The sequence below is a fragment of the Crassostrea angulata genome, chromosome 5 (assembly GCF_025612915.1).
Source record: "Crassostrea angulata isolate pt1a10 chromosome 5, ASM2561291v2, whole genome shotgun sequence".
Classification (NCBI taxonomy): domain Eukaryota; kingdom Metazoa; phylum Mollusca; class Bivalvia; order Ostreida; family Ostreidae; genus Magallana; species Magallana angulata.
Window position 1 is genome coordinate 8,311,095 of NC_069115.1, and position 24,990 is coordinate 8,336,084.

General features: G+C 35.4%; 1 protein-coding gene across 1 annotated transcript in view; it reads left to right on the plus strand.

Moving 5' to 3' along the window:
* Positions 1-451: 451 nt before the first annotated feature.
* LOC128184968 (protein mono-ADP-ribosyltransferase PARP4-like) overlaps positions 452-24,990 on the plus strand; it is a 47,893-nt gene continuing 23,354 nt past the window's right edge. The window contains 31 exon segments of the mRNA XM_052854628.1: positions 452-1,062; positions 2,396-2,559; positions 3,345-3,543; positions 4,723-4,871; positions 5,437-5,577; positions 5,860-6,024; positions 6,409-6,546; positions 6,801-6,968; positions 7,746-7,894; positions 8,046-8,180; positions 8,277-8,375; positions 9,088-9,271; positions 9,878-10,022; positions 10,341-10,471; positions 10,997-11,221; positions 13,028-13,198; positions 13,452-13,562; positions 13,803-13,934; positions 14,399-14,585; positions 14,717-14,790; positions 15,353-15,540; positions 16,385-16,484; positions 16,729-16,896; positions 17,092-17,172; positions 17,446-17,526; positions 17,941-18,042; positions 20,178-20,270; positions 20,661-20,744; positions 21,630-21,806; positions 22,887-23,121; positions 23,586-24,134. Of these exon segments, the coding sequence (XP_052710588.1) occupies positions 2,428-2,559; positions 3,345-3,543; positions 4,723-4,871; positions 5,437-5,577; positions 5,860-6,024; positions 6,409-6,546; positions 6,801-6,968; positions 7,746-7,894; positions 8,046-8,180; positions 8,277-8,375; positions 9,088-9,271; positions 9,878-10,022; positions 10,341-10,471; positions 10,997-11,221; positions 13,028-13,198; positions 13,452-13,562; positions 13,803-13,934; positions 14,399-14,585; positions 14,717-14,790; positions 15,353-15,540; positions 16,385-16,484; positions 16,729-16,896; positions 17,092-17,172; positions 17,446-17,526; positions 17,941-18,042; positions 20,178-20,270; positions 20,661-20,744; positions 21,630-21,806; positions 22,887-23,121; positions 23,586-24,134 (4,693 nt within the window). The 5' untranslated portion in view covers positions 452-1,062; positions 2,396-2,427.

Below are 24,990 nucleotides of genomic sequence, written 5' to 3' on the forward strand. Positions count from 1 at the left end.
AATTTGAATGAATAGAACCCACTTCCACCAACGTTATAAAATAACTAAATATATATGAACTTATTATATATATATATATATATATATATATATATATATATATATATATATATATATATGAATATTATTTTGTTCATCCTTTCAGTTATAAAATGAATTTTAACATGTATATTTCCACTTGAAATTAAAAATCTTAGGTCGATGAAATTATTCTTTAGTTGAATATTTCCAACTTCAAATCTGAGACCTAGCGGTCCGTTCTATAGACCTAGATATCTACGACCTAGCGGCTAGGCTAGCTGCTGCAGGTGTCATAACAGTATTTCACTGAAGGTTCAGCTGAGCCAAAATAATTCCCAAATTTTCCTTTGAATTCGGGGCGTTTGCGCACGCGACAGGAGCTGATTTTTTTTTTATGAGATGAAAAACAATGTGTAAGAGGTCTAACTATCCCATTTTTGTAATAATGCGAGGTCATTTGAATTTTTGATGCGTGTTGTTTCCGGAGGGGGTGAAAAGGCCCGGGCTTGATTTTCAAGCACATGTGTAACTTCGAGGTAAACAAAGTCTCACGCCTTGCTGGATGCACGTGTGTATTTTGCTAGAAAATTGTAAATGAAGCGTTGTTCAAAAAGATGTCAAGAGGATTTTTTCCAGAAGTTCGTTTTGAATTTTTAATCTGTATGTAAAGTTGTGCAATTTTGGTAAGAATATATAGTAAAATTTATTACTGTAGTGACACCTACGACCTGGAAACTTTTCTACTTTCACTTTCTAAAAACGACGAGGAGTTCCGGTGTTTCTTGCAGCGACTGCATGGGACGATGGATTGAAGAAAGTTGAACAATGCATCAATTATTAGACCTGTACACTGACTTTTATGTATAATGATAAAACTAAATAATTAAGTCCAATATTAATACAGTGTACATAAATGATGACAGCACGAACTTCCGAACAGAGTCCACCATGAGGAAATTGCTGAAAATAATCATTATGCACGACTGTTCATCATGAACTTCACTAAAATGTCAACTTGTCACTCGCTGAGTTTTCTGTAGGGTAAGTCTGAATTGTTGTAGAAATTTTCATAAACACTACTTTTTTAAAATAAAACTTATCATTTCACAAACAACTACGTGGTGATGTTATGGATATAACCTACATGTACGTACAGAATATCACACTGTTGTTTTGATGTCCATGATATCTAGATAGAATGTTCTATCATTAAGATGACAGATGTCCTACGGACCCATAGCCTGGTCACGGTAAGATTAATAGAATCATTCATTATTACGAGTGTGGGATAGTGAAATTCCACCGAGGGGACAAGATTCACGGTCTAGGACGAGGCTTTGCCGAGTCCTAGACCGTGAATCTTGGCCCCGAGGTGGAATTTCACAATCCCACACGAGTATATAATGAATGATTATTTTTCTCGCATTATATTACCTTAAAAAATGATGTTTGACAACTTTCTGTTATGACGTTCAAAAGATTACTTTCAGTTTATTCCTCCGCGTGCTTCAAATAGTGCAAGTCAAAATGAGAGCATACGACAGTTTTTAAATTTAAAATATGATAAATTGTAATTAATTAAGCAACACAATTACTTAATGGATAATCTCAATGCACCATTTTGCATTTCCCTACAGCAGACAACGTTTGTTTATGTTTTAAAACGGCGTAGTAATACACAGTGTAAGACAGAAAAATCTCACACTGCTGTCTCACACCGGACAAACCGATCTCACACCGGTGATAATGCGAGAATATTCTTTCTACATGATATCGACCCTGGTATCGGCCTGAGTAGTTGGTATCTGCCCATGGACCGATACCATGCGAGGGCTGATACCAGGGACGAGATCAAATCAACAGTGTGATGTTGTTTATATTATATATATCTAAAACCAAAGATTTTTATTAAAATTTGAACTCCAAATAAGGAATAATATGTTTTACGGTGTGACTGTTGGGGCGAGCGCAGAAGGAACCACACATGTGTCATCATTGTTAAATGCAACCCGCATGGACTTGCCCTTACCAAAAAACTTTGGCTTTGTCTCGAAAACTTTTACCACCGCAAAGTAACCTACACAACAGTTGTGTATTCAGAACAATAGCACTCTTTATTTATTGCAAAATCCCCATAGACTTTCTATATTTGGTTGTGTTTTGAAAACAAACTGGTAGAGAGCCGAGCATTTTAAAAACAGAAAATCTGGACTTTTTTCATTTTAGTAGATGAACATAGCTTGCATGGACACAAAGGTATTTACAATTATCAAAATATTATTAAGCAAAAAGTGGTGGAAGCGGAAACTTGGGACATATATAGTTACTGTTACAGTATTAATTTCATGTATATTGAAACTGTTTTATGCTACAGATTGACACTTGTGCTATAGCTGTGTAGACAATATGGCGGGCGTGTTGGCAGGGTGCCAGATCGTCCTGGACCTCAGCACCAGTGTTGGCTTCAAGAAGAAACGGGAAGTCAGGAGTACCATCACACAAAATGGAGGAGTCATCTCCTACATAGTTACCAAGAAGGTACACAATGTAATACTTCCTTGCAAAGTGAGACAACCTTAGTCTGCAGACATCTGTAGAAACCAGGCAGATTACAGTGTCATGCAGTTGTCTAGTTGAGACTGATATTTACACTAGCTGTCCTCTCAGTGCAACATAATTACACATTCACAATACTTTATGCTATAATGGAAATTGATATCCATTTCAGGAGATTACTTTTAATATTTCCTTGTTCATTCTTATATACCCATTATATGCATATCTAATAGAAAGACGTTAGTGCTTTAGGTTACATAAGGAAAGAATAGGTAAATTTTGATTCATAAAATTTAAAAAATCTTTTCATAATTGTCATGTGCAGAGAGAGAGAGAGAGAGAGAAGCTATTTACACATTTATCAAGTTAGGTTGTAGTCCCATACCAGTGAAATCATTATGTCCCTACTTCAATCTCCACGCTTTTTACATTATGTGTGAGAAAATGATTTAAAATTTTTTGTTTAGCTTTATAATTAAGAACGTAAAATCGTGTTGGAGTTTTTTAAGAGATTGTTTTTTTAAGATCAACAGATGATAAAGAAATTTTAAAATTTTAAAAGACTTGTTTTTGTTATTTACTTGTCAAATTCGTCCTGTAAAAAATTTTGATCAAATGCTCTCAAAATCTATTTAGCACATAAAATGACAATTGGTGGTTTCAGCAGCTAGGGACATATGTATTGCTTATACATTTTTCCCAGAATGCTTGTTATTATTTTAATTATGATTAAGTTGTATTATCTTTGATTTTTTTGATACCTCTAGAGTACCCATGTTGTGCTGAATGATGCAGAGAAAGCAGATGTCAGCTATAAATGTAAAATGGCAGCAAAGTTCTGCATCCCTGTGCTTTCACTGGATTTTATTTTTGACTGTATCAGTCAAGGGAAGCTACTGGACACAGACAATTACCTTCTGGTCGGGAAAACAAAAGCACAGGAATTCAGCTCAGGCAAAATTTCAGGTAAGTTAACAAACCTGAAAAAATTTACAAGGGGGTTGGGGTTAAGTTAAAATTAAAAAAAATAAAATAATACAGCTTTTCAATGAACATCATTATCCTTTATCATAACGTATGTATATAGCAAACAGAGTCCGGGGGTTTGTAGGAATTATCATGCCTTTCTGTATGTCTACGGTATATTACATTTCAATCACAAGTAGCGACAATAGAAAAAACAAGGAGATAAACGCTGGTCTGATTTTAATCAGATTGTATTACATTTCTGATCATACGTTTTAAGAAGAAACATTAGAAGTTCAAAATGGGGACAAAGAGTGCTAATGACCTGAGGGTGTGTCATGGCCCTGACCTATTTGACAAAAGTCAAGGTCGGTGAAATACAGGGTCTCATCTAGGGTCACATATTTAATATAATTATAAGAATGTAACCCCCTTCTACCATTGCACACATTACTTTTATTTCACTTTAAGTGAAAATCATTCAATAAAGATTAACCCTTGCCCTGCTGTATTGTTATCAAATCAAAAGAGCACCTGTGCTGAATTGTTTTGAAAAAATCACATGTTGAGGACATCAATTCGTGACCTGTATACAGTAGGAATCTCATTCATGTGCATGTTTATGTGCAATCATGTACAATTTATCCTCTCTATTATCTTCAACATGATGGGATTTGGGGAAAAATTCAAAATAATGATATCATGCAAAGCTTTGAGATACAGTGGTTTATTTTTGAAAATCATACAGAAACGGTGGTTGAGGCTTTCAACTCGCATTGCCATGGTACATGTACATACATCTACAAATGTACTGATGTTTGACATTCATGTACCAGAATTACTGTGGAATCATTAGATTTCGTGGTGGCTCAATTTTCGTGGAATTCGTGGGTACCTCTCATCCACGAAATAACATCCCCCATGAATTAATAAATTAGGGCTATAAAGTCATATTCCTCTTGCATGTATACGAAAATACACGAAATTACGTCCCGACAAACCTGTAAAATTTAAGCAATCCACGAAAATTGGCCCCCACGAATTTTAATGATTCCACAGTAAACTGTATCATGCAATAAATCTTGTGAAACTTTCAAAAACTGACAACACAGAAATCTGTGACAGATCTTACAATGTTTTTCTGGATCATGCAGTAATTTAACTGTTTTCCTTTTGAAGCTGAAAAATCTGAGTTGAAGCCAAAAGTAAAGAATAGGAAAACTGTTTTTACTTTTAACCCAAAGTCTGTGAAAGCATGGAAGGAGAAAGACAAAAATATGCCACCATTTGACGATGAAAGCGAGGTTGCAAAGTTTGCCATGTTTCAGGTAAATTAACATCTGTAAATAAAAATGACATGAAGAAAAAAATGTATATTTTGTAGTTCTTATATGTTCTAGTACATTTGATGAGTTGTTTAGTTCATTATATTTGAAGTGAATGTTTATCCCAGAGTCGGGCATTTTTTAATGAGTTGTTTAATTTATTACATTTGAAGTGAATATTTACCCAAGAGTCTGGGATTTTTCAACAATACTGTAATCATATTATATTTGGTTTGTACGATATTTGGCGGAAATTAGTTTTTGAACAAGTTGGCTTGTATTTGAATTAGCGTTTTTCTGAATTTGACTATTCATATACATATATGAATGGCATTTGGCAATGTACTTGATTTAACGGAAGCTGCATTCTGCTAATAGCGCTAAATAGAATACACAGCCAAATGTACATGTAGTACGTTTACAGTAATCATTAAATAAATGCACATTTTCTGATTCAGCTTTACAGCATTTAAATAAAAGGTTAATAATTACAAACTTTAAGGGTTTAATTTCATTGTACTACATGGCACTGTTACATTCCTACATTTGATTATTGCTATGATTACAGAAATATGACAAGAAAACCCACACCACACAGTTTGGAGTTCTGGAAATTTGTACTTTTAGAGGAGTTACTGCCCTTGAAAACAAGGACGCCCCACCGAGATTCTGTGTTTGTTCTCACAGAGGCAGTGTAGAGGATTTACAGGTGAGGCTGCGGTGTTGGAACAATAGATACTGTTAAAACTTACTGAAGCCATACGCATACAAATTGTTTTCAAAGAATACAAAAAATTACCGAATTATTAAAAATTGTTATCCTCATGTTATATATACATGTATTACAATGAGGTAAAAAATTAGAAAATGTATGTAAATGAAACCCATGCAGAATTTAATTTAAACGGTTTACAATATGGCAGATTTAAATTAAATAACAATTTCAGGGTAAATAAAGTACAATCGTGTATTTTGTATTTTGATTCCCCAGAATAAAGCAGACAGTGGAAGCAAGGAGTTCCGCTTCGTGCAGACTTCAGAGGAGGCCCTGAGTGTGTACAGTGCCCTCTATAAACAGATGAAGGACCCCCCGAGTGGCATGAATGTCTGTCACAAACCTTCCTGTCAGAATATCGGAACCAAACAGCTCCAGAAGGTATGAGTTTTGATTCAGCCTATAAAAACTTTTTGTTCATAGGGCTCAATGATTCATTTTTGTCCTAATTCTTCATCCATGGCTGTTGTATCAACTCTGACCACCTGTTAGGAAGAATTACAAACTTACTAGATAGTTTATATTGCCCTCACCATATAAATTATCTTGAAGTTATTTGCAAATATAAAACAAGCCTTCACATTAGTATCTGATATTTGTCTGTCACTCAAATAACAGACTTTTTACATTGATTGCATGATGGGTAGGGGGATAATTATGAAGATTTATTCCTTCATGGAAAGTCATATTTCCCGAGGGCATTGCCTGCAGTAAATACGATAAGACGATAAGATTTTCATTATTTTTAAAACACAAATGACACAGCTGATACTGGAGTATGGAATGGAAGAGACAGAGTTGTCTGCCCCTGTGGCAGAGTTGACGCAGCACATTTGGCGGGAGGCAGGGGGAGAGATAGAGGAAGTCTTGAGTAGTCCACTACAGTCCATCAAACTTGACCAGGTGAGCACAAAATTTACAGGCCCATTTGTATTAGAACAAAATATTGTGTCAGCTGGCAATAATTTTGACAGAGTACTATAAATTACTGTGGTTGTTTGAAAAGGCAAGTACCGGTAAATAACAATTCAAGAGTGTACAGCTGAGAGGATTTATGTAATACTTATTGGTTTGTTTTGAAAGCTGGAATTATCAATTTTACTGTCTGTAGGACTTCCATAAAATAAATTCTTACAAAATGAAATTTTGACACAAAGGTTGAGAAAGCTACAGCCATTTTGACCCAGATGAAGGAGAGCCAATTAGACAACAGCAAACTCCAGGCTCTGTTTGATGAGTTCTACACGGCCCTCCCTCACCGACCTCAATACAGGACAACCAGCTTCTCCATGTCATGGCTGGCCAGGAAACTCGACCTATGTCAGGTATGAGTCTATGTCACTCAGGTATGCCACTATGTCAGGCATTGCACTATGTCACTATACCAGGTATACGACTATCTCAGATATGACAGTAATACCACCATGTCAGTAATACTACTATGACAGTTATACCGCTATGACAGTTATACCACTACATGTATGTCAGGTATGCCACAACGCCACTATGCCAGGTATTCTGTATGTCAGATATGGCATTATGCTAGGTATACCACCATGCAATGTATTGAAGCATTTTTATGCCACTATGTCAGGTATTCTATATGTCGGATATGGCATTATGCTAGGTATACCACCATGTCATGTATAATTATACATTTCTATACCACTATGTCTTACATGAGGTATGCCATTATGTCAATTCATCAGGTACACAGCAATGTCAACACATTTATACACAGAGAATAGTGTACAAACAAGTTCATGGTACTAGGCTCATTGAAAAAAACAGCAGTGTTGAAAAATTTCTCAAAACAATAAGCTGAAAAGCTGCCAGACCTGTGTTTTTTGAATCGTCTTAATAATACATTTGTAACTTACAATGTAAAAGGTCCATTGCTGTCAAACCTCTTCTTCCAAATTACAGGGGACAAAGGAATTGATAAAGATACATGTGTAGTTTCATGTGTCATAATAAATCTGTCTTTTTATGACATATAAGTGTAGATATCTGACTTCTATCACTACTTGGTTAAACACTGTATTTACCCTACTCTCTCTTTGTTAATTATCAATTAAACATTTTATATTGTTGCCTTTCAGCTAATTAAGGACGTAGTGTCAGTAAGTGAGGCCACGAATTGGTCGACGCGAGGCAATGCGGAGGCTCAGTACAAGGCCCTCAGATGTCAGATATCCCATGTATCAGGAGGCCTACCCAGACAGATCCTAGATATCCTCAACCTGAAACAGTGAGTTTAGTACAATATTGTTCAAGATATCATTAATATCAATATCAGACCTTGAAGTACATGTAGATGTCTTCGATCTTGCATGTACTTCAATTAATCAGTGATATTCTCAATCTGAAATGGTCTGATATATGTTTGCTTCATATAACAGAGGGGAAGAAATGAGAATTCAGAATGTATATGCCATACATCGGCCCTCAGAGAGTGAGAAATTCCGCTCAGACCTGAGTTCCATGCCTCTGTTTCATGCCTCCAGTGCAGAAAACTTTGTTGGAATTCTCTCCAGGTAAAAACTAGTTAATTACCTTGTTGTCTAAAAATGTTCAGTTTTTGTTGTAATGAGAGAAATTATAGTGTTATTATGGTTAATGTAATATTACAGAGGTCTCCTAATGCCAAAGGTTGTCGTCGATGACTACGGAGGAAAGAGAACTGATCCAGGAATGCTGGGACATGGGATCTATTTTGCAAGCTCCGCAAGGTGTGTTCTCAATCATAATGATAACGTTCTTAAAACTCACACAGTCATGATGATGGTAAATTTCAATGACTTTCTTGCTAGTTATTTTGCTGTGATACATAAAGGACTATGTGCGGTATGGTCAAATATCTGCCCCCGATTTCAACCAATTTTTAAATAGTATCGTATAAAAATAAACTCTTCACAAATCATTGTATAGAGGATGCCTATAACTTTAATGCTGATTTTAGTCATCATTGCTCATTCGCTGTTTATCTATGACATCAACTAAATGACATAATTCCTGCAAATTTGCAAACAAATGAAAATATTCTCATTTTTGCTCTATATTTTGCATTCGGAAGTATAGAGCGCAGGTCTGCTCAAGTGCGATTTAAACATATGTTTTTCTTCAGAAAGTTATACACATAATACTAAAAAATGGTACTTGAGCAAGCCTGCGCTCGATGTTTCCCAGTCTAAAAACCATCGGAAAACACCCATATTTTGTCACAAAACATTAATTTATCAAAGAAATGCAATCTTCATGACGTCATTTCTACATTATGACGTCACTGTGGTGATAACCTTCTACACCTTTATTTCCAATATGATTTTAACTATCTTTCACCTTATTTTTAAAGCTTTTTCTAAAACTTTGATTTTGGGGGCAAAAAATGCATAAAACCGCACATAGTCCTTTGACAGGGGATACTTTTGCAATTTTTTGTAGTACAAGCATAAAATACTCCAAACCAAGCAAAACCAGAAACACGCGGATGATGCTTGTCAGCCAGGTGGCGCTAGGAACCACGCTGGACGTGTACAAACATCAGTGGGACCTCACAGCACCACCCAGTGGCTACCACAGCGTCCATGGGGTGGCTGCCACAGAGGGGGTGGAGTCTGACTTTCAGGTGAGTAGATTTTTTAGTGGACTTCACTTTCGTGAGAAGAAGTTTTCAGGTGAGTAGATTTTAGGGATGTAAGTGGATTTTACTGCTGGGGGAAATTCATCTGTTAAAAATGAAGTTTTCTGAATATTTTATGCTCAACATAATGGGAGTTTTTGAAATTCAGAGCATATCGTACGTATAACTTCATATAACAGCAATTTCACTGTTAATTTCCTTCCTTTCAATACAATTTTTTATATGCTCCCAAAAACGTGGGGGCCAACTCCATCTCAATTTACTTTTTTTTTCTCTGTAAATTAAAAAAAAAAAATGTTTGCTGTGGAAAAAAAAGCCCCCCTGGCCCCCTGATGCTACATGTATTTGCCTGACATGAATGTTTCTACCACCAAAATTTTTGTTTGATTGCTCTTTATTATTTTGTATTAATTTTATCAGGACTTTGTATTTCACGGCATGCATGTTTCTTTGTGATTTTTGCACTATGCTGAACCATCAAAAATGAACTTATGATCATGATAAAGACTGATTTAACTTTTACTATGTTTCTTGGTATGAATTTGGTATCTATAACTCACAAAATTGATGTTTTCATCATGTTGACTTTAGGACGATGAGTTTGTTGTGTACAGCACAGACCAACAAATGTTGAGTTATCTCGTTGAGTTCACCATTGGCAACGAGATTCCTGTCGAGATTTCTGTTGAAAAAGAGGCTTTGGAAAGGGAGGAAACTCCAGAAGAGACCATTATAGGTCAGTGATAGAAAATATTTTAAATACAAAAGAAAATCACTCATAATGCCCAATTCAAGCCTTTTTAGTATAAAATTATTATTATAATAAAACGATAACATGGAATAAGAAATTACTTGGCTATTCATGTTTTTAATTTGAGAATAAGACTTAATTTAGATACATGTATACCTACAAATGTATTAATACAAGTAAACAAAAAAATGAAAATGTATATGAAACTTTTATTTCATCTGTGTTTTTTTGACTAAACAGTAATTTAAGAACAGTAACTATTATAGATAAAATTTCAAGATATTTTGCTGGTTGATTTTGCAGACATCAGCGATGTACATGATGTCACAAACCCATTGACAAAGGTCAAGGCTGGCTTGGTTTCTAATGACAACACCCCTGTTACTCTACTTGAAGCCCATATCCGAGCTAAACTGATTGACTTGGCAGGGGAGGTAAACAGTTTAAGTTGAAAAAAGTAACTTTGAATTCATAATTTTATCTCCCCTTAGATTTGATAAACATTCTATTCATAAAACATTCCCTTAAAAATAAAGAGATACGCAACATAGCGCGGTGTTAAACATTTAATTGAGGGTTTTTTAGCAGAGTTTTATCAGCTCAAATTAATTAAGAAAATTTCTGATTGTTGATTACATTTAATATGATTGTACACATGCAGTCAATCAGACACTACAGTAGGGTAAAATTGTATTCAATAATTAATGATAACTTCAAATGTGTTTAACTTTTTACAGTCTTTTTAGAATATATGAAATCGATGATCATGATCAATGCAACTTGGTCATTGACAAGTAAAATTTGATTGAAGTGGCAAACACATACTGATTTTGATGTATCAACATTTGTAGTACAAGTACTGCATCAGTATTTGGTTCGGTTGTCAGGTGGTGGTGTTACAAGAGTACCACAACAACGATTGATTGTAATAGTACATCAGTATTTGGTTCGGTTGTCAGGTGGTGGTGTTACAAGAGTACCACAACAATAGTGACCAGGCCCTGGAGGCTAAGTACGTCTTCCCGCTGGATGAAATGGCGGCGGTGTGTGGCTTTGAGGCGTTCATCAATGGGAAACACATCGTTGGGGAGGTGAAGGAGAAAGAGACGGCCCACCGGGAATACAAGCGGGCCGTCCAGGAGGGGCATGGGGCGTACCTCATGGACCAGGACGAAGAAACACCGGTATACATGATGCAGTTTTTAAAATCAAATTTCATTTCATTTTAGCATGATTAACAATAAGTTGTTAGATAATGCAGTAAGTATGGTGAACATTCTGAAGGTAGGGGTAAACGATCATATTCCTTTATGCCTTAAAAAAATATTAGACATTCATGAAGGTAAAACTGAAAAAAGGTTAAAAAAAAAGAGACAGAGAGACCGATTTTGTTGAATGAATCTGACCGTAGTCATGAGATTGATTGTTATATTATGCTTCCTCACTGCCATACCCCTCATACATTTACAAAGAGGTACATGTATTAAGAGTTATCCTCTCATGTTTTTATACCCCCCGCAAACGAAGTTTGGGGGGGGTATATAGGAATCACCTTGTCCGTCCGTCCGTCTGTCCGTCTGTCTGTTCAATTCGTGTCCGGTCCATATCTTTCTTATGGAGAAACATTGGAAGTTTTTACTTCACACAAATATTGCTTATGACCTAAGGGTGTGTCATGACCTTGACCCAAGGTCATTTGGGCAAGGTCAAGGTCACTGGCAGAAAAAGTTCAAAATTTGTGTCCGGTCCATATCTTTTTAATGGAGAAACATTGGAAGTTCTTATTTCACACAAATATTGCTTATGACCTAAGGGTGTGTCATGACCTTGACCCAAGGTCATAAGGATTAAGGTCACTGGCAGAAAAAGTTCAAAATTCGTGTCCGGTCCATATCTTTTTGATGGAGAAACATTAGAAGTTCTTACTTCACACAAAGATTGCTTATGACCAAAGGGTTTGTCATGACCTTGACCCAAGGTCATTTGGGCAAAGTCAAGGTCACTGGCAGAAAAAAATCAAAATTCGTGTCCGGTCCATATCTTTCTTATGGAGAAACATTTGAAGTTCTTACTTCACACAAAAATTGCTTATGACCTAAGAGTGTGTCATGTCCTTGACCCAAGGTCATTTGAGCAAGGCCAAGGTCACTGGAAGTAAAAGTACAAAATTCATGTCCAGTCCATATCTTTTTAATGGAAAAATATTGGAAGTTCTTAATTCACATCAAGATTGCTTATAGTCTGAAGGTGTGTCATGACCTTGACCCAAGGTCAATTGAGGAAGTTCAAGGTCATTGTTTCAAAAAAAAATCGGGCTCAGTATACTTATAATTCAAAATGTTTATATTAAATGGCTGCTTGACATGTGGAATTTTGTTTGATTCGAGTCATGTTTGTTAACATAAGGATGCAAATGTCCTCATGCATTAACAGTTAACTTGAACTAAAATGGAATTTGAAGAATAGAGATTGGTTTGTGTACTCATATTAGCATTAACAGTTTTATTAAAAAATAGAGCAGTTATTATGTATAGAAAATGGACAGTGAAATAGATTCATCCAATGTTTTCTATAATAGAAAAAATACATGAGTTATGATTTTCTTAGCGGGGGGTATCAATTGTGAGCTTGCTCACAGTACCTCTAGTTGTGTTTGTCTATCGGTCCATTCCCATTAAAACAGCAAATACTCATACTTGGAACCAAGGTTAATGTTGTTTATGTCATTGTGTCATGACCTTGAACCATGGTAATTTGAGTAATTGGCAATTGCAAGGTTAAGGTCAAACAACATTGCATTTTTCTCAAAAAGCTAGTTGGGATATTGTGAAAGCTAAGTTTAAAAAGAGAATAGATATAAATACATCCTGATTCAACTAAAAGTGTGTAGTTGAATCAGGATGTATTTATATCAGTTTACTCCTCATAGACTTGATTTAGAATTTATCACGTACATATTTAACAATTGGCGGACTTTTTGTTTGTTACAGGAGGTGTTCACGGTCAGCGTGGGGAACCTCCCCACGGGGGCTGTGGTGGTCATCAAGATCACCTATGTCACAGAGCTACAGGTGGACGGTGATCTCATCAACTTCCGTCTCCCAGGCAGCGTGGCACCATGGAAACAAAAATTTGTTGACGCACCAGAATTCAAAGACAAGGTTTAATGTTTAATTGTAGCAGACAAGTTCTTAATAAAGCAGTGAATATCAAAAACAAGTGCCATTGGCTATATTTCTAGTCTATATTTCAGTTGATAACTCATGAACATAAAATATAGATTTTTATGGTCATTTGGTGTTAACACTGTGGAACCATTATTTTTCCTAGTGGCCATTTTGGGGAGATAGTCTTTGTTTATATATTATTGATAAATAATTTTCTGTTTTACTGTCTGTCTGCTCTTTGTCATAGAGCTGGGACACAGTACAGGTGGGAAACACCTGCTGTAGTGTACAGGTGTATGTAGACATGCCCTTTGACATCCGGAGTCTGGAGTGTCCCACGCATAAAGTACTCTCCAAGGTAATCTATAGATACATTATCCACTTTTCTTATACATGTAATGATTTTGGTTTAATGTTATAATTATGTTGTAACAGGATTATTCTGTTTAACTCACATGTAGGCTAAACTTGTGATAGGAAGAGAAGATACATTGCACATATTGAAATAAGATGTACATTGTCAAAACTTCTAAAAGCAAGCTGGCAATTTTCCTATGTATTAAAAACACTACAAAATTACTAATTATATTATTCACAGAGGACAGCCACAAAGGCCGTGGTGCAGATGAAAGACAATCAGATGTTGGAGGATGGATTCCAGCTTCTGATCGGTCTAGCAGAAATCCATGTTCCGCGGATGTGGGTCGAGTCCGATGAAGGAGGGTCACAGGTGAGTCTGGAAATATATGGAATTCTCAGGGAATAGTTTTAATTTAATTTATATTTACAATTGGGTTGCTTGTAAAAATGATGATTAAATAAAGATAAAATTTAGAAAGCAGAGAAAGATGAAATATAATATTTTACCCATTATCCAGCAAGAGGACGAGAGCAAGTTCATTGTCCACAAGACAGCAGCTTTTTTTGGAGGCAAAGCTGATTGCGTAGTATTGCATTTAAAATACATTTTACATTTTTATACATTTTACATTTTACATTTTTATACATTTTGAAAAATTATATTACTGGTATCTTAATGGAATAAACATTATTGAAATAGACATCAGGCATTAGTTATGTAAGTCCTCACCATTGGGCTTTGTTATAGCTCTATAGCTTGGTTTGGATCTTAAAGTTTTGAACATTCAAATAACCTAAAGTGACAGTCAATCTGACAGCTTGTGACTTTACTAGGCATGCATGTTGACCTTTTACCCGGAGTTTGAGGCTGATGAGGAGTCAGAGGTTGAGGTCATCCTGATGATTGACAGCTCCAACTCAATGAAGGACTCCTCCCACCGTGATGCCAAAAAGGCTGCTCTCCTTGTGTTACATCTCATGGATCCAACATGGAGGTTCAATGTGGTCTCATTCGGGACAGGTATAGTTTGGAGAGAGAGAGAGAGAGAGAGAGAGAGAGAGAGAGAGAGAGAGAGAGATTTGTAGCTAGTCCAAAATGGAAATTATTAGGTACATGTAGTTGTAAAATTTTATGGTTTTTTGTCTTTTCAGCATTCAGAGAACTTTTCCCATCGAGTCTACCAGCCAATAAATTCAATGTACAGACAGCAAGGCAGCATATTCAGGTCTGCCAGTTACACAAACAAATGTATTTGTACTAGTCATGTACAAGCATGTAGTCATGAAAAGACGTGTAATATAATAAAACAAGACAAAAACATCTTTTAAACACCAACTCAGGTCCATTATATTCAGTTTGCCTCTGAATTACAAAATGTCGAAAAATAAAACGCAGATTTGCAAATTTATTAATCTTAGACTAAATGAAATATTGAACATAGATAACAGAGATTGTATGAAATTCTATTAATTTTAAAACTTAAGAGGGAGAAATGATATTATAATATCATCTTAATTATTGCTGAAGAAGCTAGGGAGAGGGGAGAACTTGGTCTGAAGACCATCAAGAGAGTCTGTTGAGAGACCGATGATGGTGATATTTAAAGGTTTATAGATGAAAAAAATGAAATAAATATAGACAAGGCATCAATATTTTTTTTTCAAAAATATAGACGGACTATAAATTTCCGGAATCAAACATATGCAAATACATATACATGTAGATATACCACAAAAGTAAGGAAAACATTGTAAAAAAAATTATGAATGTGTTGACATTTATTGCAGAAATTACAAGCAAACCAGGGTAATACTGAACTCTGCAGGCCTTTACACTCTTACTACCTCCTTAAATCAGAGAGTTCCACCAGGAACATCTTCCTTTTCTCTGATGGCTATATCAACAATGATGAGGATACTCTGGTCAAAATATCCCAGAACTCTCAACACACAAGGGTCTTCACTATGGGAATCAGGTACTGTAAATTCCTTATTTTACGTGAGTACCTAATTCCGTGATTCATCCGTTTTCCACTAAATCGCAAGAACATAAAATCGCGAATGCCGAATTTTAATCAAAGTTACTTATATTTTACATCTGTCCGAAAAATGAAAGCGAAATTTTAAAATTCACGAGATGTTTTTCTCGCGATTTTACGCGGATATTAACTCCTCGCTTGTAATTAGGAATCTACAGTATGTAAAGAACGAGTTAAGCTCTGTATGTGGCTCAGTGGTCATACATGTTAATCCAGTAACCTAAAGGTCACTGGTTCAAGCCTGCTTTGGTCACTTGATGTTGTGTGCTGTGTCGTTAGACAAGGCACTTTATCTGTATTTTTTCGGTCAACCTAGTTTCAATGGGTACTAGCTGGCTTATGCCAGTAGTTAGGGATACCTGTGATGGAATGGCGTCCCATCAAGAAGGAAAAGAGTAGAGAAAATCTCAGTGTAATGCACAGGGCAATGTCAAATTTGTCTCTGATCCTTTTGCTGTCAGAATTACATGTTTTGATTGTTTGTCAAGTAAAGATACTTAGAGTCATGAAATTCTATTGGATTAAAAATCTCCATATTTGCTAGAAATATTTTTACCAATACTTAATGATAAAGTATTGAATTGTTTCATTTCTTCTATACTACAATATGTGTCATGATTTGGAAGAGCCATAATTGTAAAATAGCAACATAATAACTGCAATATTGGCCTCAAATTGGTGGAACTTTTCTATGTTTTGATCATATTAATGAAACATAAAACAATCTTAAGTTTGCAAGCATAATGAGAAGTTACAATGTTGTAATTTCTCTCACCAACAGCTCTGTAGCAAATCGTCATCTCCTGAAAGCAATAGCCAGAGTTGGAGCAGGCTCTTTTGAATTCTATGATTCCAAGTTCAAATCCAAGTGGGAAGATAAGGTAAGTTCTATGGTTCTAAGTTCAAATTCAATTGGGAATTCAAAATAAGGTGACAGAATGATATAATTAAGCAGTTATGAATATATTAAAAAGCAATTCTATTGCACTAAAATCTACCACCATGTAACGGTATGTATACATTTACAATTCATCCAAATTGTAGAATTTTATAGAATATGCCATTATATTACTAAAAAGTAATGGAGACTTTCAATAATTATATGTTTTTTATTTGTCTTGTCAGGTCAGATCCCAGTTACAGAAAGCGGCCCAGCCAGTGCTGACCTCGGTGTCCGTTGACTGGCGCCATGACGACCAGCACCCTGCACCAATACAAGCTCCACAGCAAATCACCGCTCTGTTCAGCGGCTCACGCCAAGTGGTCTACGGATTCGTGGACAACTGCTACATGGTGACTGGCTTTATTTTATACTGTAACCAACTTTTTATAGAGGATGCAATTTTATGAGTAAGGGGTATGGAGGAAATCCCCAGAAATTGAGCTAACATGAATATAAATGGTGCCACTTTGGCAGTATTTTGTCTCAATTTTTAACAGTTAATCCAATCAGCTGTAAGTTAATTATTGGTATATTACATATATTAGGCTACCCTAAAAGCAAAGATTGGTGTTCAAGAGATATCTACTATTGTCTCGACCTCTGACCTCAGTGTTACAAAGGGCAAGGTAAGAGTTCAAACTACTGGTACATAAAAGCTAGATTCTTATCTAAAGGATATAATGCTTTTAATTATCATAGTTACATTGTTATAATTCAGAGATTTCAGAAAAATGGTACATGTATAAATTGATAACAACTAGTATTTATTCATTTTGATATATAAGCAGATTTTCTTAATAATGTACACTGTGGTTTATCAATAACATACCATCTTGTGAGATGATATACAACTGATACCATTTTAACACTGCGTGTCATTGTTGAGATTCTGCTTGTAGATGCTGCACAGATTAACTGCCAAGGGAGTGATCCGAGATTGGGAGGACGGAGTTCTCTCCCCTGATAGGACCGGCCATGAGGTAAACAATGCAGTACTTACACATAATGTCCATTTTTTTTTTTCCTGTTCCCTTTCTGAGATCTTTGTGTAAAGTTCACATGGAAAATTCTGTCTTGTGTGCCTACAAAATAACAGAAGAAGGGATTCACTGACAGGAAAGACTAATGAGATTTAGAGTATGATAACTGTATACTGGGATTTAAATATTCCTCTTTGTTTTATTTTTGCCCCTTTCGCCTTCATGTCTGTGGGCGAATTCAAGACTGGGGATTTCTAATGTGACAGTCTTATATTATCTCTTTAAATACAACTGTGTCTGGGCGAATTCAATATGGGGCGAAACTGTTTGCAAGTGTAGAAGGGCGAAAATTACTCGGGGCTAAAATAACCCTGTTATACAGTATTTCATTTTTTGCACTTTTTGCACCCACAGGTTAAGAAAATGAACCTGAAACAATACGTCATTGAGCTGAGCAAGAGGTACTCCATTGTGACCTCACTGACCAGCTTTGTAGCCATTGAAAAACGAGAAAAGGTAAATGTTGTTTACTTTTATGATTGGGATCCGATAAAATTTGTTTCACTTTGAAACTTGAGGTGAAAAGTTACCGTAATCCGGTGAATATAATACGCACTTTTTTACCAGCATTTTTTACCGTGAGAAAGGGATGCGTATTATACATCCCTATAGGATTTGGACATATTTTTTCCTTAGCTGAAGCACAGGGTATCATACTGCCGTATTACCTATGCTGTTCACAGACAGGACCGATACCCCGCTATACATTGTGACATTCCTTCATTATCACATATATATATTATTATTAACCCTTAGGAAATCATTGTTATAGCATGTAATTAAAGAAAATGTACACTTTAAGTCTGTTAATAAATAAACTGTTTCAAAATGGCCTTTAAAAATTAATTTGAACTGCCTATTCTTTATCTCTGTGTACGCCGCCATTACTATAACAGTTGTTATTAATAGAATGCGGACTTGGATGGCCACGTGCTATTTGTAACCGATCTTTGAAAACAGCTTACACATCATTTGGCTCATTTTTAACAATTTTCATGTAATGCTAATTAATTTATTGCAAATAATTATGAATATAAATAATTCTATAACCTAATCCGTTAATTTGGAAGCCATTGAAACAGTTGTGCTCCCCCACCGCTAACGCTTGACACCTTGGGTATCTCAGACACCCCCCTTGGGCTATGTGTACTATACACAACAGAACTATTTGTGCATTTATTTTATTATGTTCCAGGCCTCTAATTGATCACTTTGATCGGAGTGAATTAAGAATTTAATAAGGTCCGTTATCTCCATACCTGTACATCGTCCGTTTTTCACTTCACAGGGATTGTAATGACTAAACAATTATATAACCTTGTTAAAAGTAGTTGATTTTATTTACGGTAGAATATTTAATACTAGGTCTATTTAAAACATTGATTATGAATTAAAGATATTTCCGCGATGTATTAGTTACAATAAATCCGTATCTAAAAAAATATTGCGTTTTTCTTATTTACGGTAGCGTATTCCCGCGATGAAGTTTCAAGCGTGTATACAAAGTATAACTGCTTTATTGATACTCAGCATTACCGTTTGGTTAATTTTTTTTTATGCGTATTATACATCCCAACAAGCTTTTTTTCACCATTTTCAGGCCCAAAGTGGGGGGTGCGTATTGTACACTACTGCGTATTATATTCACCGGATTACGGTAATAATAACTGGGCCCACTTTCTTAATTTGTTCAATAACTAACGGTAAAGTGACTCTCTCATGAGATCATTTGAACAGCACTCACTGAAGCAGTTTTTTTTAAATCTGCCATATTAAAAGCTGTATAAAGAAATAATGTATTAGCACACTGTCAGTAACTAAAATTACGCATCCTGGTAAAATTTTTCTTCAGAAGGTGTTGTAAAATAGTGTGCATTTTATCGCAGTTTCAATTTGGATATAAAAATTATAAATGGTCCAGAAAATGTTGATCTTCATTAATTAGTAGGGCTGGGACGATACTGTACTGAGCCGATTCGGTACATATCACGATACATGAGATGCGATACGATACATATCACGATACATTGCAATTAAATGAAAACATGAATAAAAGTTTAAAATTTATTCAACCTGCCGATGTATTACCGCATGTCCAAATTTATTTTGTTATATTCATAATGAGCGTTGCACAATTTACAAATTACTTTAGTCTCGTGTACACTAGTTTTTCATAAACAAGTACTCCAAAAGTTTTCCACACTCCATATTTACCCTCCTAACAGTTTTGACAACTTTACGAGGTTTTCCGCCATCTTTGTACTTTCATATTAGGCGCGCGGACTAAAAATAGCCGATATATGAAGCTCGGATATTTTTGAAAAATTAAAAAAAGTTTGGTAAGGTATCGTTGTATTAATGGTAAATGTATCGATCCAAATATCGTCAAAATAAATACCGCGATGCACCGCTGCATCGGTGGATCGTCCCATCCCTATTAATTAGAGAATATGAAGAAATGTCATTTCTATTAAGTACTTCAGTATTTGAAGATATTCTATTCTTCAAAATAGTGTAGATGATTGGTTATAGTTAGACTCCATATGATCAGTAAATCAATTCATTGGTCGATAATTTGTACAATATTTCAGGATGAGGTTGTCTCGGACTCTGCCCCAGTTATAAAGGACTTACTGACCAAGGAGGATGTAGATGTGCTGACTTACCTATCTTGGGACAATGAGGTAACAATCCAATCAAATCTTTGAAAACTTAGAGATTTGAGCCAATGATTTTATTTTTTAGCTCACCTAGCTGAGTTAATAAAGGCTCCAGTAAGCTTCCCTGATTAAAATATGTCTATTGCCTTTCAACGTCAGCGTTTATTTTGTCTTTATTGTAAACTTTTCACATTATCTTTTCTTCAGAAGACTGGGTTAATTTCAACCAAACTATGCGTAAAACATTTTTGGGGGGAGGGTGTCCTGTTTTGTTCAAATGAAGGGCAAGGTCACCTTTAAAGGGGAGATAATTGAGGAAGAGTGAAAATATGGTGGGGTAAACAAAATTCCAACAGCTCTGAAGCTTTATCTTTCACCTTTTGATCTAACCAAGATTCTTGTTTTGTATTTCAGGATGAGGCAGTCCCAGATTCTTCTCCAGCGATGGGGGATGTCGACATGCTGTATAATAATTTTTATGCATCATCGGATAATGAGGTTACCATTTAAATCTGTGCTAACTGTAGTTAATCCATAGGATTTTCAGCATATTAATGCTGTTTATTAAACCAATAAAACAGCTCTGAACCAATGAAATTTCACTAGCTATTTAAAATTAGCTCTGTCTTATAGTATATATCTATTATATATACATGTAAAGATTAATCTGAGAAACAATGTTTATACTGTATAGTTATCTGTAATCATCTTAAAACATGTTTGTTACCTAATGGTACCTAATACTATGGTTTGATATCCCAGAATACATCATTTAGGTTGCTCTGTTTATGTCTTGATGAGAGTCATGGTCTCACTTAGATGCGAATGCCATGGAAACCCCTGCCTGACACGCATATTGGCATAGCACACATAATGACATAGCACATATAATGACATAGCACATATAATGACATAGCACATATAATGACATAGCACATATAATGACATAGCACATATAATGGCATAGCTTTTTCAGCCTGTCTCTGGCTTGCCACTTGGTTTTTAACTTTCACACCTACATGTACAAGCCTGACAGTGTATCTTCTACTTCTTAAGATAAGGTAGTGGGGGTCGGAACACTGAGACACTGCAGACCTCAAGTGTTTACCGTTATTCCGTGTCATTTACCATAGGTATTCAAGATTCATAACTTGCTCTACTGTTGTCAAACTTGGGTGCTGGGAAGATGCATATAATGGAAAATGAAGTTGCAACGATAGTTATATTCTCTTGATGCAGGGTTGTTAATTAACATACTGTACCATTAACTGGTACACAGTATAGTCTGACTGTTTAATGCCATAGGCACTGAATTAAATGTCATTGAGATCGGTTCATTTTCATTTTAGCAATCAATTTTACATGAAATTGTTTTCATTAAAGGAATTGGAAGAGCTGAAATCAACAAACAGTGAAGAGAAGTTCTTGAGAGAGGAAAGGGGGACATCATCAAGTGAAGAAGAAGAAGAAGAAGAGGAGGAGGAGATTTTAGAAGAAAATGGGAAAAAGGGAAAGTCAAGGAAATTTCTTTCAAGAATGCGATCATGCAGAATACCAGTGGTATGAATTTAATTAAATCTATTTTTAATCATATGTTTGTTTTGAAAAAAATTTTAGGTACTGGAACATGCTTACTGAAAAGTTGGGGTTTTTTTGGCAGTCGTATTAAGGCAAGAAGTCCAAATCTCACCAAGAATCATTTAAAAGTACAATTTTAGTACCCATTGTTGTATTTAATTGTTTTATTCAATGAAATACTGTAAACGTATTATATTTGGCATGTACGATATTTGGTGGAAATTTAATTTGTATTTGAACAAGTTGGTGTGGATTTGAATTAGCGTATTCCTGAATGTGACTATTCTAATACATATATGCATGGCATTTATGGATGTACTTGATTTAGCGGACGCCGCATTCCGCCAAAAGTTCTAAATAGAATACACAGCCAAATGTAATACATATACAGTAGAACATGTAAATAAAAATAAATTCTAAGTAGTTATTCAATGAATTTGGTTTAAATATTGCAGCAGCTTTATTGAAGTACATAACTGTCATGTACTTTGTTAAGTTTTCAAAATTCTATGGAATTGAATTGAATTTTCAAAAATCTCCAAATCTAGTTATTTTAATATTCATAATCAGCTGGCTTCAAATAATATACCTGTATTACTCACTTCATAAAGACTTTTACCTTTACCTTTATAAGAATTAAGGCGGACATACTTTGTATGATAAGACTTCTTAATAAGCTTTTAATTTTATGCTGTTTATGTACCACCGAATTTGCTTGTTATATTTCACAAATACTCTCCACTACTATAGAGAATCAATCACTTAGACAGAGAATATGATTATCTGACCTTGACCCTTCATGACACAAGGACCTCCATTGTTGCTGAGTTTTCATCATGTTCATTTTGATCAGTTTTTCAGACTGACCTTCCCTATGACTTTGACTGCATTATTTCTTATATTGACCCTATATATCCCAGCTTCAAAGACAGACAAAAGTTTATACAGTTTTAATCCAACTATTTTATCAATTTGTAATCAAAATTGTGCATAAAAACCAAAATTCAGTTATCATATTGTAAGTATCAAAACTATAAGTCTGAGTAAAAAATTTGATTGCAGCAGGCTACAGTCCCAATGGCCATGATGGCATCAGAAGTTTCCTTTCAAGCTTCACCAGATAAGATAACTGCTGATTTTAATGTGTATGAGGATTTAGATAAGCAAGATGTGATGCATGAAGAACAAGACCCCTCTGCTCAGGCCAAGTATAGGATCAAGATGGGGGGACTTGGCTACAAGGGGGACATAGTGAGCAGGGGACTGAAGGACACCTGTGTTGAGAGTGAGGTTACAGGTAAGAAATAGGAAACTGAATTAGTTACTGGTAATACTGTACTAAAGCAATGTAATATGAGGTCACAAGTAAGACAAAGTCTCAAACAGGTTAGAATACAAGTAGAGCAATGTAATGACATATATAATATCTAATAATGTCTTAAGACAGGGCTCCATCAAACCTTGTAGCTTTAAAGTTTTCTGAAGAACATGATTATTTGTTTATTTCACTTAGTTTGAGCCAATAAATCTAAGACTGACACTTTCACTGTAAAGTAACTGTTTATGTGCTTTAAAACATTGCTTTTTCTGCATTATGATGAAATTGCAACTTGTAAAATAAATGAAAAATATCATAAGCTTTCTTTTTTTATAAAATAAAAAGCCTTAGGGAAATTAAACACCACCCTGTCACATCTGTTTTTGTAAATATTGGCCTGATAAACAAGTAATTAATTTTTATGGCCTTACTCTCTTTGCCAGGTTCCAAACCAAGAGTTGAGAAAGTTATAGATGAATCTACAGGTAGCCCCACATTTTATGGGTCTGCTAAAGGTTTCAAAGAATCAACTTTAAAAATAATGAGAAAAAGGGGGTTTTTTTGCAGGAGGTCGACAGGTGTAATATCTGTAAATATAGATCAAACATGTTCACTACCTCCTACACTAGATCCTAAACCACTTCCTACACTAGATCCTACACCAACTCCTACACTAGATTCTATGCCACAGCCTCCTGTATTAGCTCCTAAACCTATACCACCAGCACTCGAAGTGGAGCCTAATTTTTACAATTCACTATCAAATCGATCCCAAACAGTTTTAAGTAAACAGGCACGTATACCAGCTTTACCAAGCATGGAAGCTTCTAGGTCTTCTGATGAACTGCAGCCCCGGTTAAAATCTACACAGCCTGTTTCGTGGAGATCATGTCCATTACCCCTTCACAGGCCCTCAAAGAAGAGAGTACTTTCTCCACCTTCAGATCCCTTTGTGTCAATTTATGATGAATCTGAACCACTGTTGGGAGAGGAGAATGTCCCCCTCATCCAAGCATTCCCCCGGATGTGATGGATGAGGGGCATTCTTGGAAGACAGCCTGAGGCTGAGGAGTATCAAGTAGCATTATTTCCTGGCTATTATGCTCGGGATCGCCCTTCAAAAAAAGCTAAAAACCTACCTGGAAGTGACGTCACATACCGTATAAATAGTGCTTCCATTGTGATAAACACTCATAATTTTAAAGCAGATTTATTGTCAAATATGTATTTTTATTTGAGGTGGGATAAACAATTCTCAAAACCCATACAGGGAGGGAACCTTGATACTCCTCAGCCTCAGGCTGTCTTCCAAGAATGCCCCTCATCCATCACATCCGGGGGAATGCTTGGATGAGGGGGACATTCTTTTCATCCAGCCTTCGGCATATCGGAGTATCAAGTAGCATCTTCAAAGTATTTGACAATAAATAAAAATCCTTCCAAGTAGAGAAGATTCTCAATCAATGATTTAAATAAACATATACCATTTTAATAAATCAACTTTGGTTTCATCATGTGGAAACACAAAATTGCTTTATCATCTTAGCCACAAAACACATCAAATGTACCCATTATTTTCCTCACCAATTTCTATAATAATTGTCCATATTGTGGCTGCATGATTAATGTTTTCTCAGAAAATAATGTTTTAAAACCATTTTGCCTCATTTCTCTGCGATATACCGTAATAAAATACATTGTTTGTAAAATTCAAACTATCTAATTTTCTGTCTGTAAGATGTTAATAGAAAGAAGAATGAATTGCATTCATTGAAATGTCAGATTTCACTGTCTGATATATAGGGTACATTATAATACACATATAATACAGCTATAATGTAATTAAAT